The sequence below is a fragment of the Lampris incognitus genome, chromosome 7 (assembly GCF_029633865.1).
Source record: "Lampris incognitus isolate fLamInc1 chromosome 7, fLamInc1.hap2, whole genome shotgun sequence".
NCBI lineage: Eukaryota > Metazoa > Chordata > Actinopteri > Lampriformes > Lampridae > Lampris > Lampris incognitus.
The window spans coordinates 1,345,776-1,364,649 of NC_079217.1; the positions used below are offsets into that span (position 1 = coordinate 1,345,776).

The 18,874-nt window shown below is 43.9% G+C and overlaps 1 protein-coding gene across 1 annotated transcript in view; it reads right to left on the reverse strand.

Moving 5' to 3' along the window:
* Positions 1–18,874, reverse strand: part of ulk2 (unc-51 like autophagy activating kinase 2) — a 57,580-nt gene that overhangs the window by 21,917 nt on the left and 16,789 nt on the right. Inside the window, exons 4-7 of the mRNA XM_056283011.1 lie at positions 15,251–15,283; positions 4,956–4,992; positions 1,112–1,285; positions 9–82 (exon numbers count right to left, since the gene is read on the reverse strand). Coding sequence (XP_056138986.1) covers positions 9–82; positions 1,112–1,285; positions 4,956–4,992; positions 15,251–15,283 — 318 coding nt within the window. The remainder of the gene's footprint in view (positions 1–8; positions 83–1,111; positions 1,286–4,955; positions 4,993–15,250; positions 15,284–18,874) is intronic.

The following is an 18,874-nucleotide window of genomic DNA, read 5'->3' on the forward strand; positions in this document are numbered from 1 at the left end:
ACACTCACCATGTACATTGGTGAGCCACACAGTGTGGCGGCCATCATGTTGCTCTGGAGGTATCGTGCAAATCCAAAGTCGGCTGCAGCACAAACACATGAAACAAGCCTGTCAGTATGGCGACGTTATTAATAGCAACAAATGCTGCTACCGTTTGTCTCTCAACCCCCCAGGAGGGAGACACTGATGAAACAGACAGAGAACTGCCTCATAATCACACACTACAGTCAAAAGAGCTATGAATAGTTTGTCTCCAAGCACAGCGAAAATCAGCTTGGACACAATGGATGCTTGCTGCTGTTCAAACTATGTTCTATGCTCAACAATGAACAGCCAGGATTGTATGGGCCATCAAAACATGAACAGCCAGGACTGTATGGGCCATCAAAACATGAACAGCCAAGAATGTATGGGCCATTAAAAAATGAACAGTCAGGACTGTATGGGCCATCAAAACATGAACAGCCAAGAATGTATGGGCCATTAAAAAATGAACAGTCAGGACTGTATGGGCCATCAAAACATGAACAGCCAGGAATGTATGGGCCATTAAAAAATGAACAATCAGAAATGTATAGGTCATTAAAAAATGAACAGTCAGGAATGTATGGGCCATCAAAAAATTAACAGTCAGGAATGTATGGGCCATCAAAAAATGAACAGCCAGGAATGTATGGGCCATTAAAACATGAACAGCCAGGAATGTATGGGCCATTAAAAATTGAACAGTCAGAAATGTATAGGTCATTAAAAAATGAACAGTCAGGAATGTATGGGCCATCAAAAAATTAACAGTCAGGAATGTATGGGCCATCAAAAAATGAACAGCCAGGAATGTATGGGCCATTAAAACATGACACCAGCTAAGCCTTGTGTGCTCATGTCTATTATTATACCTCCCATGTATAATAACATTTGAAGATGAAATCAATACCCCATTATAGTAATCATTCATTTACAGTCTCATTAATTTATACATTGATAGAATCTTGGTGGACTGAACTATAAAAAGCCGCCTTATAACACAGCCACAAGTCCATATTTATTTGTTGTGACTATCTAGATGAGTACAAAATATAAAATCAGTGACGTGTTTTGAGTAACTCATTACCTATTTTGATGCGTATACCATTGAGGCTAGATCTTTTGCGACCCACATAGGACAACAGGATGTTTTGGGGCTTGAGGTCACGGTGGATGATTCCTTTGCTGTTGAGGATGCGCATGGCAGCGGCTATCTGCTGGAGGAACACTCTCAGTGTGTCTTCTCTCAGTGTCCCCTTCGCTAGACAACAGGAGGCAGGAGGAAAATGTTGCTCTCGCTGTATAAAATTATTTGGTGCAAAAACAAGAGAACTGAAATCTTATAAATGTTTGATAAAGGAAAATCCCAGATGGACAATATTGGGCCTCCAGCAAGACTAACTGGCCCAGAAATCATGACTGACAATCATCACAGCCGCAGAACTTATCACTTGGGCTCATCGGCCACACACCGCACCTTAAAGGACAGAATAAATGACTCGCTGTCCTGGTTTGTACACACATGATGGAAAGACTTGACACAGTATAATACTGAATTGTGTTGCACTGCATTATTTTGTCAGAGGAGAAACCCAACTGCAGCTCTTACAAAAATTGCTTGCCCTGCAAACTCAACTTTCATGCAGCCTCATCTGATTAATGCTATGTCAAGTCAGTTTTAGTTGTGAAGCCCATTACCACAAATTACAAATCTGCCTCAGTGGAAACAGTGAGTGTATTGAATTATTAATGCTGTGGTAAACGGAGTAAAATATGGAAACAATGTTCCTGCTTCCAGTTGGTAGCGAAATAAATCCAAACCTGATGTGAGACTAAGAGGATTGATGTATTTCTACAACCAGCCATTGTGATTCCAGTGCAAGTCTAGATCAAACCCATAGGCGCATCAACATTAATCTTGGATTTAAGGTTTAACTGCAACCCCTCCCCACCACCACCACCACAGAGGGCCAATTTTTTTTGTGGATAAGTTGTGTAAGATGTGAATTAATACCATCACAAGATCCCATTACATAACAAATGATAGTTGATGTGTACATAAACACACCAACTTTGAGCCACGCTGTACGGTGACGAAGAAGTGCGTATTTGTATGCAGAAGCGCTCCCTCAATAAAGGTCAATAATCAGATAAAAAATAAATAATCAGAATATTCTGTGGGTCCAGAGTTCAGCTGACTGGCTGGGTACAGCTTTCCAAAGTGCACCTATATCACTTATAACACTTTGTGATCTAGGTCATTCTGTGCTTCAGGCTCTCACTTTGACCCCATGGCTTCATTACGCAACCATGAATAGGTTACAGAGAGACGAATAAGAAATTGCTCTAACTCAACCCCCCCCCCCCCCGATGTATTATGTTATTCCCCGATATATTATGTTTCCCCCCAATGTATTACGTTTCCCCCTGATGTATTATGTTTCCCCCCAATGTATTATGTTTTTCCTTTTTTGGACTAGCTTTGTAATTGGCTCTTTGAGAGTATCTATGTATAGAAGGTGGTTGGTTGTGCTGTATGCCTATGTGCTTTGTGATGTATATGTTAAATGCAGCAACAATAGGCATCTGGGTGGCGTGGCAGTCTATTCCGTTGCCTACCAACATGGGGATTGCCGGTTCGAGTCCCCATGTTACCTCCGGCTTGGTCGGGCATCCCTACAGACACAACTGGACATTTCTGCGGGTGGGAAGCCGGACATGGGGCATGTGTCCTGGTCGCTGCACTAGGGCCTCCTCTGGTCGGTTGGGGCGCCTGTTCAGGGGGGAGGGGGAACTGGGGGGGAATAGCGTGATCCTCCCACGCGCTATGTCCCCCTGGTGAAACTCCTCACTGTCAGGTGAAAAGAAGTGGCTGGTGACTCCACATGTATGGGAGGAGGCATGTGGTAGTCTGCAGCCCTCCCCGGATCAGCATAGGGGGTGGAGCAGAGACCGGGACGGCTCGGAAGAGTGGGGCAAATGGCCAAGTATAATTTGGGGGGAAAGGTGTTTTTATTTGGACAGTAGACAGCAATATTTGATCTGCTGGCTGTTTTTTCTTTTTATGAATGGTGTGAAAATGAGTTACAAGACTGGTAATTCTGAGGATTGAACGTGTAAAAGACTGTACCTGTCACTCCAGTCTCTTACACATTCTGCATTTCTGGCAGAGGGTGGGTGAGCTGTGCCGCTCACCAGTGTGATGGAGTAAGAAGAGGGATGAGTCAGTATCAAACTCACGCTGGGGCTGGCTATACTTATTTTTGCAAGTTGTGCCTATCAAGCCAAAGATATAGTAGAACAACAAATATGTCTTTACAAATGCTCCGTCAAGAGTACTGTTTGAGAGGCACAACTGAGCTACGTGGCCTTGAGGAGATGTAAAGCACCTCCTTTTTAGCAGGACGCTCCAGACTCCTGTCACCTCATACACTGAAGGCTTGATCAGGAACTTTTTTTGGGGGGGGGTCCCCCCTTTTCTCCCCAGTTATAGTTGGCCAATTACCCCACTCTTCTGAGCCGTCCCAGTTACTGCTACCCCCCGCTGATCCGGGGAGAGCTGCAGACTACCACATGCCTCCCCCCATACATGTGGAGTCACCAGCCGCTTCTTTTCACCTGACAGTGAGGAGTTTCACCAGGGGGACGTAGCATGTGGGAGGATCACAGTATTCCCCCCAGGTCCCCCTCCCCCCTGAACAGGCGCCTTGACTGACAAGAGGAGGCGCTAGTGCAGTGAACAGGACATATACCCACATCTGGCTTCCCACCGGCAGCCACAGCCAATTGTGTCTGCAGGGGCGCCCAATCAAGCTGGAGGCAACATGGGGATTCGAACGAATGAACCCTGTGTTGGTAGGCAATGGAACAGACCACTACGCAACCCGGACGCCCTTGGGTTGATAAGGAATTTTGAATACTCCTCAGATTTGCTTACAATGAATTCTAGCCATTGCTGTGTTAGATTTCTGCGATAACTCATTTAGTATTCAATCACATGAGGAAACTCTATAAGAACTGACAGAAGCCAGAATAACACTGACAACATATGTTTCTATAAGAACTGACAGAAGCCAGAATAACACTGACAACATATGTTTCTATAAGAACTGACAGAAGCCAGAATAACACTGACAACATATGTTTCTATAAGAACTGACAGAAGCCAGAATAACACTGACAACATATGTTTCTATAAGAACTGACAGAAGCCACAATAACACTGACAACATATGTTTAGCATGGTTGCATTCCCATTGTAAGCAAACTAATTTCAGTAAACTTTATTTCGAATTATAGCAACTTGTCCATTCTTTCCAGGCTCTAATATTGTGTATCTAGGTTATACTATTTAAGACCATCTACCCACATGAATGTCTCATCCATATTTTGCAATGTGCACCTTTCCTTCTGTGAGGAAGGGGAGGTGGCAGTTGAACACGTTATAGTTCTTATTTTCACTTCTCACTAGGTTTAAGTTCAGCTTTAAGATCCCTTATTGGTCCACGATCAAACATCAAGGGGGACGGACACTGGAAATAAGACATCACGATGCGGTCATTACAGTGCTGACTGTGTACTCTGAACAAGAAAAGGCCCTTTTGTGTAAAGCTGCAGTGGTTCCTATGCACAGACATCCCTCACAGACAAACGAATACACACCCACACACAAATCCCTTCACATGCACTCATGACAGTACAGACATGACACACCCACAGGCACACAAGTTTAACATACAACCTTTGTCTCATGCACGCACACACACACACAAAACAACACTAAGATGCACAGACACACGTGCATTCATTCCCACACGTGCAACCATAATAGGCCAAGTCACTGGACATCTCCTCTGCAGAATTACTGACTTTGTTTTGGAGAATAATAATCTCCTTGGTGTGTGATGGCAAGTGATTAGCCCGGTGCTTACCTTGCAGATAGTCAGCCAGATCCCCTCCATTGCAGTACTGTGTGAGGAGGGAAGGAAAAGGACAACAAACATCTATCAGGAACACCGTGTTAACAGAAGCAAAGGAAGGAATAATTAAAACGGGTCTGAGAGCACATGTTGGTAGTCTGTGGGAGTGTGTATTTTCATCAGTCCAGATAATCACAAGCTCATCAATTAATCTCATGAATGGCTGTAGCTTTATCAGTCCTGACACCCTCTGTCTGGGTGGGGTTAATTCTCCTGAGGGACAACAGGAAGGGCACAATGGAGGAAGAGACAGAGAGGAGTGGTGGAGGGACAGAGAAAAGGATGGAGGGAGTAGAACACTGAGTCACACAAGTCTCCACGCTTATCACATCAGTTAAGCCAGGTACACACTACACGATTTGACAAGATTTCCAGTCGCAGGAAATGTCACAGTTAACGAGTGCAAGTCGTTGGTCTTTCTGTCCTCGAGTACATCATATTCAGCAACTGGAACTCGCCAGGGGTGACCGATTATAAGACTCCCCGAGACGCTTCACAATGAATCCATGCCTCGTAACGAGCCGCGAGAAATACCGTGAGGCTGCCTATTTCAGGTAGCCAATCAACATGCACCAGGATACAAAAAGAAAACCACGCGCAAGTGCAAAACAAGCCAGTACCTGTCGCCATCACTGCAGCTTATGACGTTGTTTTTGCCAACCAAAACAGAGCATACGCTTATACTCGTTCATAGCTGGGGGGGTTTCGAAGGTAGTTGCTTTTCGCTGCATGGTATTTTTCCTGAGACTTTAACTGGCATTTCACTTCTGTCGGAGAGCTCGAGCTGACAGACGCGAGAGCCTGCCCCTGAGACCAGGGAAAAATCACAAACTGTGTCTGTCTTAAACGTCTCAGAGGTCATTAAAGGTAGTAAAACTGGGTCGCTCAGTGTGTCTACGCTACACGACTGTCAGGGGAGCACACTGTGACTGTCCTTAAAATTCGTATCATTATGCAAATAAAGGCTAGCACTGCACGTCTTTAGAAAAGTCAGAATATAAACCTAGCTTTAGCTACAGACATTCATAGCTCTGTCAAACAAACAGCCTTTTAAATCTCGAATGTGTAACTACAGAGACAATGGTTGATACGTGCTGCAGTTTAACAAAGGCGGTACAATTAGGTATAATTATAATCAAATCCAAAAATCAAGGTACAAAAATCAAATTCATAATTTTGATAACCAGTCATTATTTCCTGCGTTTCAAGTTTGAGTGACATGCAATTTGGTGCACATATTATTACAGTTATCTTTGTTGCACAAACGTGACTCTAGGACCATCGATGGTCATTCAACAGTGTTGAATATTTCACCAGTTGAAATTAAAATCAAAATTTTTCCCAGTACGGCTTTTTATTTCATTTCATTGATTGACCAAGAAGGGGAACAGCGGTATTTGTATAGGAATAACATTTTACTGATCCCTAGTAAGTTACAAGATATGTTGCCTGGGAGAGGTCACATGACCTGCAGAGAAGATGGCTGCTTGATGCTTTTGCTCCTGTCCTTTCCCCCTCTTTCTGTGAAAAACCTACCCATGAAATACTTTCAGTTCCTCAGTCTAATCCTGCATACCTTCTTCAGCAACTCGGTGTACAAAATGTTGCATACCAGATCCGCCAAACTCTAAGACGTCCACCAAATTAGTGACAGCAAGACTCTCAACGAGGGGGCGTCCGAGTAGTGTAGTGGTCTATTCCATTGCCTACCAACACGGGGGATCGCCGGTTCGACTCCCCATGTTACCTCCGGCTTGGTCAGGTGTCCCTACAGACACAATTGGCTGGGTTTCCGGGTGGGAAGCCGGATGTGGGTGTGTGTCTTGGTCGCTGCACTAGCGCCTCCACTGGTCGGTCGGGGTGCCTGTTCGGGGGTAAGGGGGACTGGGGGAAATAGCGTGATCCTCCCACGCACTACGTCCCCCTGGTGAAACTCCTCACTGTCAGGTGAAAAGAAGCGGCTGGTGACTCCACATGTATGGGAGGAGGCATGTGATAGTCTGCAGCCCACCCCGGATCAGCTGAGGGGGTGGACGAGTGACTGGGACGGCTTGGAAGAGTGGGGTAATTGGGCGGATACAATTGGGGAGTAAAGGGGGGAGGGGGGAATCTAAAAAAAAAAAAAAAATTCAACGAGCCCGAAGCTGGGAGCAGTGAGCTAGCAGCCATGATAGCTGCCACTATGGAAAAAACAACACTTTTAATCAAATCCCAGTTCACTGGCCTTAACAGAAAGCTAGATGACATCAAGGCCGACCTGGCTAATTGTACCAGGGATGTGGAAAAACTGTGCTGATTGCAATGACCTTTGCAAGAGGATGGTGCAAACTGAAAAAAGCACAACACAAAACAAAGCTAACTTGCATAACATCGAAGTTAAGCTAGCTGACCTAGAAGACCATTTCCTCGAAACTCCTTAAATGGCTCCCCAGCTTGGGCGAGCGGAAGCTGGAAATTATGAGGGCACATCGTATCCCCCATCCCAGCAATGTCAACTCTAAAGACTCATGCACCCTCATCTGCAAGCTCCTGCATTCTACTGACCAGGACAAAATCCTTAGAGCAGTGGGACGTACTCCAGTCATACCTGGTGGTAAGGACATTCACTTCACTGTGAGCCACAGCCCCTTCACCATCAACCGGCGCCACTGCTTTCCTTCTGCCTTTAACATCGCAAAGAAGGAGGGATTCTAAACCTTCCTCCTCTACCCAACCAAGCTTAAACTGATCTGCGGCTCCCTACATCGTGTCTTCGACTCTCATGCAGAAGCTGAACTCTTCCTTTACACTCAAGGATCTTTGGAGGCCGGCATGTGAAATAAATAGTGCAACAATGTTTCCTTGCCCATTATCTGACCATTCTGTCATACTGGTCAAACCTATAGCTGCTAAAACATCGACTGCAATAATTAATTGAATAAATTACAGCCGTATATAAAAACTAGACTGTTCATGTTTGCTGTTATTATTAACTATGTCTTCATCACATGCTATCAGTGGGCTGTTATTGTAATGAATTGTTATTGAGAGACAAAGGCAAAAATTGGACTTCAAGGTATTTCCTTTTTATTGAAATAAACTGGCTACAAAAACCCTTTCAAAGTGAAATCGCTTGCTCATGAAAATCAATAAATAATAAACAAGCCTTTTTGCTGGTGTTGACCTTTACATGAAATTTTAAATAATTAACGGCATTACGTGTTGCTTTAGGAACAAAAAGAAAGCATAGGCCTTAGTCAGTTGAGGCCTGATAAAAGCACAATACACATGCAAAAAGCAATAAATAAAATCGTGTAAAATAAAAATAAAATAAAGTGAAAACATTAATTAGAGCCTAATGAAAACAGCATCTGTGGTCTAAGCCACAACATAAACTAGCTACCTCATGCTGTGGCTGATGCGAGCATGTTAGTGCTCAACAAACCTTAAGGTTGTGCAACAGAAAGACCAACGTGTCCACATTCTTTGGCAACAAGGAATTTCTCCATTTACTTACAATAAATCCAGCCTTCAAAAAATTGCACTTAGAAAGGGTTGACGTGGCAGGGATACAAAGTAAACACTTTCCTACAGCTGCGTTTAACACTTCGTATTCCGCCTCCACCACTCCAGAGGACTGGAATCCATTTTTGACCTGTCTTTCCAAAAGTCTTCCAGCTCCATCTTTGCAGTGACAGTTGCTTCTCCAATAGACAGTTCTTCATCATCATCCATGGAAAGGAGGAGCTCCATTACAGTTTCATGTAGCAGACGCTTTTATCCACAGTGATGTACGCCTGACAGTTAATACAACACAAGCAAGGATCTAATCAGGAGGCAACCACGCAAGTCCCAAAAAAACAGGTTCAAGTCCGATAGGACATAGGTGTCAACAGGCAGTGCACAGAGGCAATGCACAGGGTGCATAGAACCTTTTTTTTAAAAATACCATCAGGTGTGGAGGTGTTGGAGAAAGAGCTGGGTCTTTAGCTTCTTCTTAAAGATGAAGAGGGACTCAGCGGATCGAACAGAGTTTGGGTAACTCGTTCCACCACCAGGGAACTACAGAAGAGTCTGGCTAGCGACTTAGGGCTCTGTTGTGGCAGAAGTGCCAGGCACCTTTCATTGGCAGAGCGTAGTGAGCAGTACTGAGTGTAGACCTGAATGAGGGAGTTCAGGTAGGCAGGAGCCGTTTTAGTTGCATTTTTGTAAGTGAGCATTAAGGGTTTAAATTTGATGTGGGCAGCAACTGGGAGCCAGTGGAGGGATATGAACAGCAGAGAGACATGTGCCGTTTTGGGCTGGTTGAAAACCAGACATGCTGCCGCGTTCTGCATCATTTGCATTTCTCACTCTTGTTCAGTTTTAGCCCTCTTTAACGGTGCAGCCGATGCAATGCCTCCTTCATCCTCGTCAATAGTTGATGCCCTTCTTGCTCATTTATGACAGAGTGCTCAGCCAATGTGGTCACCCTCATGTACACCTGTTACCTTTCCTCATTTCATTGCTTGAAGTGGGGGTCAATGGCTGCGCTGAGGACACTAGCTTCATTCGTGTCTGACACTCACCACCTCCTTTCCTTTCCTCCACCACTTTTCAGACCTTTGGTGGTGTTGCCGTTATCCTTCTGTGCTGTCAGAGGCCTTCTTGATATTTACTAGCCTTGGCACAACTGCTGTCAAGGACATATTTTCTTCTTGTCACAAGAGCTTGGTGAGGGTGAAAAAAGGCTTAAGGATGACAACAGGTTCCTCTACCAGCTTGCTCAGACGCCCTTACAGACACAATTGGCCATGTCTGCGGGTTGGAAGCTGGATGTGGGTATGTGTCCTGGTTGCTGCACTAGCACCTTCTCTGGTCAGTCGGGGTTCCTGTTTGGGGGGAGGGGGAACTGGGGGGGAATAGCGTGATCTTCTCATGTGCTACGTCCCCCTGGTGAAACTCCTCACTGTCAGGTGAAAAGAAGCGGCTGGTGACTCCACAGCCCTCCCCAGATCAGCAGAGGGGGTGGAGCAGAGACCGGGATGGCTCGGAAGAGTGGGGTAACTGGCCGGATACAATTGCAGAAAAAACGGGGGAAAAAAATCCCCCCCCCCAAATAAAACGAATTGATAAAAAGATATGTTGCCTGGCAATAGGACAACTTCACCACAGAGAAATACATATGAAAAGAAAAAAAAAATCATACACGCTTACTTTTAAGTCCAATGTTGACAAATTAATATCGTATTTCGCGCGAGAGTGTGCAAAATCTTACTGGGCTAACACTAGCAATGACAGTATATTAACATTTCCTTCAAAGTGTTTAGGCCGAGGCCAAACTGTGTCTTTAATACTGAGTGACAATGATTTTCCCTTGAATGTTCACTGCCAAGCACATATCCTGTTTACACAAACTTGTTTTTGTTCTAAACTGACAGTGCTGAAAGGTCGAAGTGTCCCTCCGAACAGTATTCTTTTGGTCCCCGCACAGCATTACACCAAGCGTCACTCAGTCCTCTCTAAGAAACACATCTGATACTGCCATTACCCTTCGAGTAAGACGAGCCAACTGCAGTGACGCGAAACACGAAGAGCTAACGATCGGCATCTGTGAATATGTTCCTGCTCACCATGTCAGTGTCTCTGAGACGTCATCATATTTATCTGTGAATATGTTCCTACTCACCGTGTCAGTGTCTCTGAGACATCATCATATTTATCTGTGAATATGTTCCTGCTCACCGTGTCAGTGTCTCTGAGACATCATATTTATCTATGAATATGTTCCTGCTCACCATGTCAGGGTCTCTGAGACATCATCATATTTATCTGTGAATATGTTCCTGCTCACCATGTCAGGGTCTCTGAGACATCATCAAATTTATCTGTGAATATGTTCCTGCTCACCATGTCAGTGTCTCTGAGACATCATCATATTTATCTGTGAATATGTTCCTGCTCACCATGTCAGTGTCTCTGAGACGTCATCATATTTATCTGTGAATATGTTCCTGCTCACCATGTCAGTGTCTCTGAGACATCATATTTATCTGTGAATATGTTCCTGCTCACCATGTCAGTGTCTCTGAGACATCATCATATTTATCTGTGAATATGTTCCTACTCACCGTGTCAGTGTCTCTGAGACATCATATTTATCTGTGAATATGTTCCTGCTCACCATGTCAGTGTCTCTGAGACGTCATATTTATCTGTGAATATGTTCCTGCTCACCGTGTCAGTGTCTCTGAGACGTCATCATATTTATCTGTGAATATGTTCCTGCTCACCATGTCAGTGTCTCTGAGACATCATATTTATCTGTGAATATGTTCCTGCTCACCATGTCAGTGTCTCTGAGACGTCATCATATTTATCTGTGAATATGTTCCTGCTCACCATGTCAGTGTCTCTGAGACGTCATCATATTTATCTGTGAATATGTTCCTGCTCACCGTGTCAGTGTCTCTGAGACGTCATATTTATCTGTGAATATGTTCCTGCTCACCGTGTCAGGGTCTCTGAGACATCATCATATTTATCTGTGAATATGTTCCTGCTCACCATGTCAGTGTCTCTGACACATCATATTTATCTGTGAATATGTTCCTGCTCACCATGTCAGTGTCTCTGAGACGTCATCATATTTATCTGTGAATATGTTCCTGCTCACCATGTCAGTGTCTCTGAGACGTCATCATATTTATCTGTGAATATGTTCCTGCTCACCGTGTCAGTGTCTGAGACGTCATATTTATCTGTGAATATGTTCCTGCTCACCGTGTCAGTGTCTGTGAGACGTCATCATATTTATGTGAATATGTTCCTGCTCACCATGTCAGTGTCTCTGAGACGTCATCATATTTATCTGTGAATATGTTCCTGCTCACCGTGTCAGTGTCTCTGAGACATCATATTTATCTGTGAATATGTTCCTGCTCACCGTGTCAGTGTCTCTGAGACATCATATTTATCTGTGAATATGTTCCTGCTCACCGTGTCAGTGTCTCTGAGACATCATATTTATCTATGAATATGTTCCTGCTCACCATGTCAGGGTCTCTGACACATCATCATATTTATCTGTGAATATGTTCCTGCTCACCGTGTCAGTGTCTCTGACACATCATCATATTTATCTGTGAATATGTTCCTGCTCACCGTGTCAGTGTCTCTGAGACGTCATCATATTTATCTGTGAATATGTTCCTGCTCACCGTGTCAGTGTCTCTGAGACGTCATCATATTTATCTGTGAATATGTTCCTGCTCACCATGTCAGTGTCTCTGAGACGTCATCATATTTATCTGTGAATATGTTCCTGCTCACCGTGTCAGTGTCTCTGAGACATCATATTTATCTGTGAATATGTTCCTGCTCACCGTGTCAGGGTCTCTGAGACATCATATTTATCTGTGAATATGTTCCTGCTCACCATGTCAGTGTCTCTGAGACGTCATCATATTTATCTGTGAATATGTTCCTGCTCACCGTGTCAGTGTCTCTGAGACATCATATTTATCTGTGAATATGTTCCTGCTCACCATGTCAGTGTCTCTGAGACGTCATCATATTTATCTGTGAATATGTTCCTGCTCACCGTGTCAGTGTCTCTGAGACATCATATTTATCTGTGAATATGTTCCTGCTCACCATGTCAGTGTCTCTGAGACGTCATCATATTTATCTGTGAATATGTTCCTGCTCACCATGTCAGTGTCTCTGAGACGTCATCATATTTATCTGTGAATATGTTCCTGCTCACCGTGTCAGTGTCTCTGAGACATCATATTTATCTGTGAATATGTTCCTGCTCACCGTGTCAGGGTCTCTGAGACATCATATTTATCTGTGAATATGTTCCTGCTCACCATGTCAGTGTCTCTGAGACGTCATCATATTTATCTGTGAATATGTTCCTGCTCACCATGTCAGTGTCTCTGAGACGTCATCATATTTATCTGTGAATATGTTCCTGCTCACCGTGTCAGTGTCTCTGACACATCATATTTATCTGTGAATATGTTCCTGCTCACCATGTCAGTGTCTCTGAGACGTCATCATATTTATCTGTGAATATGTTCCTACTCACCGTGTCAGTGTCTCTGAGACATCATATTTATCTGTGAATATGTTCCTGCTCACCATGTCAGGGTCTCTGAGACATCATATTTATCTGTGAATATGTTCCTGCTCACCATGTCAGTGTCTCTGAGACGTCATCATATTTATGTGAATATGTTCCTGCTCACCATGTCAGTGTCTGAGACGTCATCATATTTATCTGTGAATATGTTCCTGCTCACCATGTCAGTGTCTCTGAGACGTCATCATATTTATCTGTGAATATGTTCCTGCTCACCGTGTCAGTGTCTCTGAGACGTCATCATATTTATCTGTGAATATGTTCCTGCTCACCGTGTCAGTGTCTCTGAGACGTCATCATATTTATCTGTGAATATGTTCCTGCTCACCGTGTCAGTGTCTCTGAGACATCATATTTATCTGTGAATATGTTCCTGCTCACCGTGTCAGTGTCTCTGAGACATCATATTTATCTGTGAATATGTTCCTGCTCACCGTGTCAGTGTCTGTGAGACATCATATTTATCTGTGAATATGTTCCTGCTCACCGTGTCAGTGTCTCTGAGACGTCATCATATTTATCTGTGAATATGTTCCTGCTCACCGTGTCAGTGTCTCTGAGACGTCATCATATTTATCTGTGAATATGTTCCTGCTCACCGTGTCAGGGTCTCTGAGACATCATCATATTTATCTGTGAATATGTTCCTGCTCACCGTGTCAGTGTCTGTGAGACATCATATTTATCTGTGAATATGTTCCTGCTCACCGTGTCAGTGTCTCTGAGACGTCATATTTATCTGTGAATATGTTCCTGCTCACCGTGTCAGGGTCTCTGAGACGTCATCATATTTATCTGTGAATATGTTCCTGCTCACCGTGTCAGGGTCTCTGAGACATCATCATATTTATCTGTGAATATGTTCCTGCTCACCGTGTCAGTGTCTCTGAGACATCATATTTATCTGTGAATATGTTCCTGCTCACCGTGTCAGTGTCTCTGAGACGTCATCATATTTATCTGTGAATATGTTCCTGCTCACCATGTCAGTGTCTCTGAGACGTCATCATATTTATCTGTGAATATGTTCCTGCTCACCGTGTCAGTGTCTCTGAGACATCATCATATTTATCTGTGAATATGTTCCTGCTCACCATGTCAGTGTCTCTGAGACGTCATCATATTTATCTGTGAATATGTTCCTGCTCACCATGTCAGTGTCTCTGAGACGTCATCATATTTATCTGTGAATATGTTCCTGCTCACCGTGTCAGTGTCTGTGAGACGTCATCATATTTATCTGTGAATATGTTCCTGCTCACCATGTCAGCGTCTCTGAGATGTCATCATATTTATCTGTGAATATGTTCCTGCTCACCGTGTCAGTGTCTCTGAGATGTCATCATATTTATCTGTGAATATGTTCCTGCTCACCGTGTCAGTGTCTGTGAGACGTCATGATATTTATCTGTGAATATGTTCCTGCTCACCGTGTCAGTGTCTCTGAGATGTCATCATATTTATTTGGTTAAACTGACAGTTGGAGGTTAAGCTTGCCTCTTTATACAAGTTACCTACAAAAGAGTGTTTCATCTCAAAGTTGGATTGAAAAAAAAAAGAAAAAGGAAAATTGTAGTTTAACATCTTTAGCTTCACAAGTAACATTGTGTCCATTTTGCAGAGCACCAAATAATCTGTCTTGTGTTTCACCTTGCTGGTTCTGAAAACACTGATGGAGACCTTCTGAGAATAATCACAAACCCACCAACAAAAAAACAACAGTTACACACACAAAAACAACCTCAGGCTTACAGTTATCTTCTCCTTCCACCTTAAACAGGTGGAGAGTGAGTGGGGATATAAATATTTTACAATCCTACGAAAAATGGGGGGCGGGAGGGTGAGCAAAGGCTGCCACAGAACAAAGTAAACAGGGACATGTGAGGGTATATTTTCAGTGAGAGATTAGAAGTGGCGCTTGAAGCTTGTTTTCTAGCCTGCGGGCAGTTGGTATTAATGTGGCAGAACTGGAGAATGAGGAGTATGAAGGGAGGAAAGGAGGGAAAGAGCAAGAGAGAGAGTGAGAAAGAGAGAGGGAGCAAGAGCGAGAGAACAGGAAAATGTGAAGGAAAATAGGTGGGGGTTAAAAACAGGAACTCTGCCTTATCATATGTCAGGTTAGTCAAATTCCATCACTTACCTCCATAACAAGAAATACACAATTGGGAGTTTCCTAGAAGAGAAGAAAGACAAAAAGTCAGTTAGGGCAACGGATCGACTCACAGCACCTGTCGGCTCCACCGTCTGACAGTTATCAGTAACAGCTTCATCAAAAATACATGACACCTTTGCTTGCATCTAAAACAACAGGAAAACACTGATTGCACAATGCAAGTGCACTCCGTCTGCAACATCACCAGTGTCTATTTTAGAGACCTGGCTGGAATGCACATGTCAGACCGCTCATCTGGAATTTATGTTGGTGACACTGCTAATACACAGAATTTGAATTCGAGGATATGTTTGTTTCATGGGGCTCTGGTCCACACAGATATACATGCAATAGAAACAGGTCCACTTCAGGCACGGCCTGACATCGATTCATACACAAATAAGCAGCTGAGTGAAAATTCACCATACTCGGTCAACACACTGGAAGGTGAGCAAGAGTTTTCAGTGTGTGTGTGTTTTCAGGGCACTGGAGTTCAGGGAATCATGGCAACATGACAATTTGAAACGGACACCATGTCATCATGAAGGGAATGCTGATGCACAACCAAGCAACAGCAGCCTACCTCTGGATTAGTGTCCCCAGCACATAAGGGGGAATGTGTGTACAGGGTTGGAAGGGTGAACACGTACATTTGTGTGTTTGAACGTGGATCCGTCACTCGGCAGGAGTACCAACATCTCCAGGCAAACGTGAATGTGCCCACCATGCATATATGCATGTGTGTGAGGTATCAGATTGAGGGCGACAGTGAACTGATCAACTGGCAGTATGCATCACATTCTGCCGTGTCATCAACAGTCACAAACAACAAATCCATCTTCTGGACTACACAAGCTGTCTGCCCTTAGCTTAACTCAGATTCCATCTGCCTACTAAAACTTTATCCATGACTTTATAAATATAACATTAAATGACTATGCACTGTTAGTGTTTCCTCACATGTTCCTCACGTGATATAACAGTCACGTTTCCATTCAACTGTTGATTTATTTTTGCACAACTCAAAAACAAACAAAAAGGCTTGAAGTAAACAACAGCAGTAAATGGTACAGGCATAAGCAAAAAACCCAAAGGGACTTATTTGTAGTCTATCTACAACTTTAAGAAGCAACATTCACAATATCACAGAAGGGTGAATCACTTCATCTGGACACGTTTACTGACAGATACGTTTCATCATCATCTAAGTGACCTCTTCAGTCTCACCTGACCGCTGAAGTCCCCACCCTTATAAACAATACATTGGCTGCAGGTACCTCCACCCTTATAAACAATACAGTGGCTGCAGGTGTCCCCACCCTTATAAACAGTGACTGCAGGTACCCGACCCTTATAAACAATACAGTGGCTGCAGGTGTCCCCACCCTTATAAACAGTGACTGCAGGTACCCGACCCTTATAAACAATACAGTGGCTGCAGGTGTCCCCACCCTTATAAACAATACAGTGGCATAACATCCCAAACCAACGATCAGTTTCATATGCAAATAAGGGCATTAATGAGCTTTTTCAATGGCCATGTGCACTATTCACAGAGGATGGCCACTTGCCACTCTTTCAAGGATGAGGATGTGCACATCCTTGATAGGAAGGAACGCTGATTTGAACTGGGAGTCAAAGAAGTAATCTATGTGAAGAGGGAACAACCATCCCTGAAACGGGGGGGGGGGGGGCATGTGTCACCATCTTACAATGCTGTGACTGAAAACATTCCCAAATCCTCTGTGAATAGTACACATGGCCACTGAAACTAGTTAATGGTCACATCCACATATGAAACTGGTCGTTGGTTTGGGTGGTTACGCCACGGTATTGTTTATAAGGGTGGGGACACCTGCAGTCACTGTATTAAGGGTGGGGACACCTGCAGTCAGCTGAGACTGAAGAGGTCACTTAGATGATGATGAAATGCTTCTCCAACTAAACATTGTGTCCAGATGAACTGATTCAACCTTCTGTGATTTTCTTACCTGGATTATTGAGCATGTATTAAGACAACATTATATATATATATATATATATATATAAAAAAACTCATAAAGTTCAAATGAATTTCAATCAAGTAATTAAATTCCACAAAAAAACTCAGGCAAATTAAGGTATGTTTGCATCAGACCTGTTCAAACTAACAAAACCCTGATTATAGGTCTGTGTCTTACATCATAAGTCCATACTGTGACATCCCTGAGAATAATGGACAGAACTGATTAATACTGGATAAGGTTTAATTGGTCTTTCTGTTCAGCTGATGGCCACATGTAATGCTGTCTGAAGACATGGTAAATAATAGTGGTAGAAGCACATAAACATACAAACTGGAGCCTTTTTTTGGGGGGGGGGGGTCCAGTTTTTTCTCTCCAATTGTATCTGGCCAATTACCCCACCCTTCCGAGCCATCCCGGTCTCTGCTCCACCCCCTCTGCTGATCCAGGGAGGGCTGCACACTACCACGTCTCCTCCGATACATGGAGTCACCAGCCACTTCTTTTCACCTGACAGTGAGGAGTTTCACCAGGGGGATGTAGCGCATGGGAGGATCATGCTATTCCCCCAGTTCCCCCTCCAAACAGGTGCCCCAACCGACCAGAGGAGGCACTAGTGCAGCGACCAGGACATAACCGCATCCAGCTTCCCACCACGGACACAGCCAATTGTGTCCGTAGGGACGGCCGACCAAGCCGGAGGTAACACGAGTGAAGCTGCACTCCCATACCAAGACGCATTACAAAAGAGCGGCTACACTTTTAAGCTCAAGTACAATCCACCATTACACATTGACTGCCACCAAATCAACAAACGTAGCAGAAGATGAAACATCAGCTGGTACAACCACCCTACACTAACATCGTGGTACAACCCACCCTACACTGATACTGTTGTACATCTACCCTACAGTGATACCATGGTACAACCCACCCTACAGTGATACCGTGGTACAACCATCCTACAGTGATACAACCCACCCTACAGTGATACTGTTATGACCCTCGGTCTGGAGAGGGTGCAACAACTAGTGTACTGGGCAACAGTGAGGGTGCAACACAGTGAGACAAACGTTTAAATATAAATATTTCTTAACATCATGACAGGACAAGGGAATCGAACGGTTGCCAAAACAAAAGTAACCCACCCTTGACAGTGCTGAAGAGCACCAAACCTAAAGACAAAAAGTAGCAACCGCTGCTAACCTAGTGTGTCTAACAGAGGTAGGCTACGTGATGGGGTGTTTGCCCATGGGCATCTTACCTTGATCCCCTTGCCCAAAAGAACTAAACAACTAAACATAACTCAAAAGTCAAAATGCAAACTTAACCGAAAATGGGCCAGACATTACAAACACAAAGTAGCTACAGAGAAAAAAGACATCAACACAAAGTAGCTACAACACACAAACTAAACTAGCTGGCCGGTGAACTGAAGACATGTGGGGGTTTAAATGGGAGACTGCACAGCTGATTGAAATTGGATGATTTGTTGACCGTTCGATTAGGTGATGAGGAGCACCTGGCAGATACCTGAATGTAGAGTGAGAGTTAAATACAAAAAGGCAACACAAAACAACTATACGGACACACCCGTGGCCTTAACAGA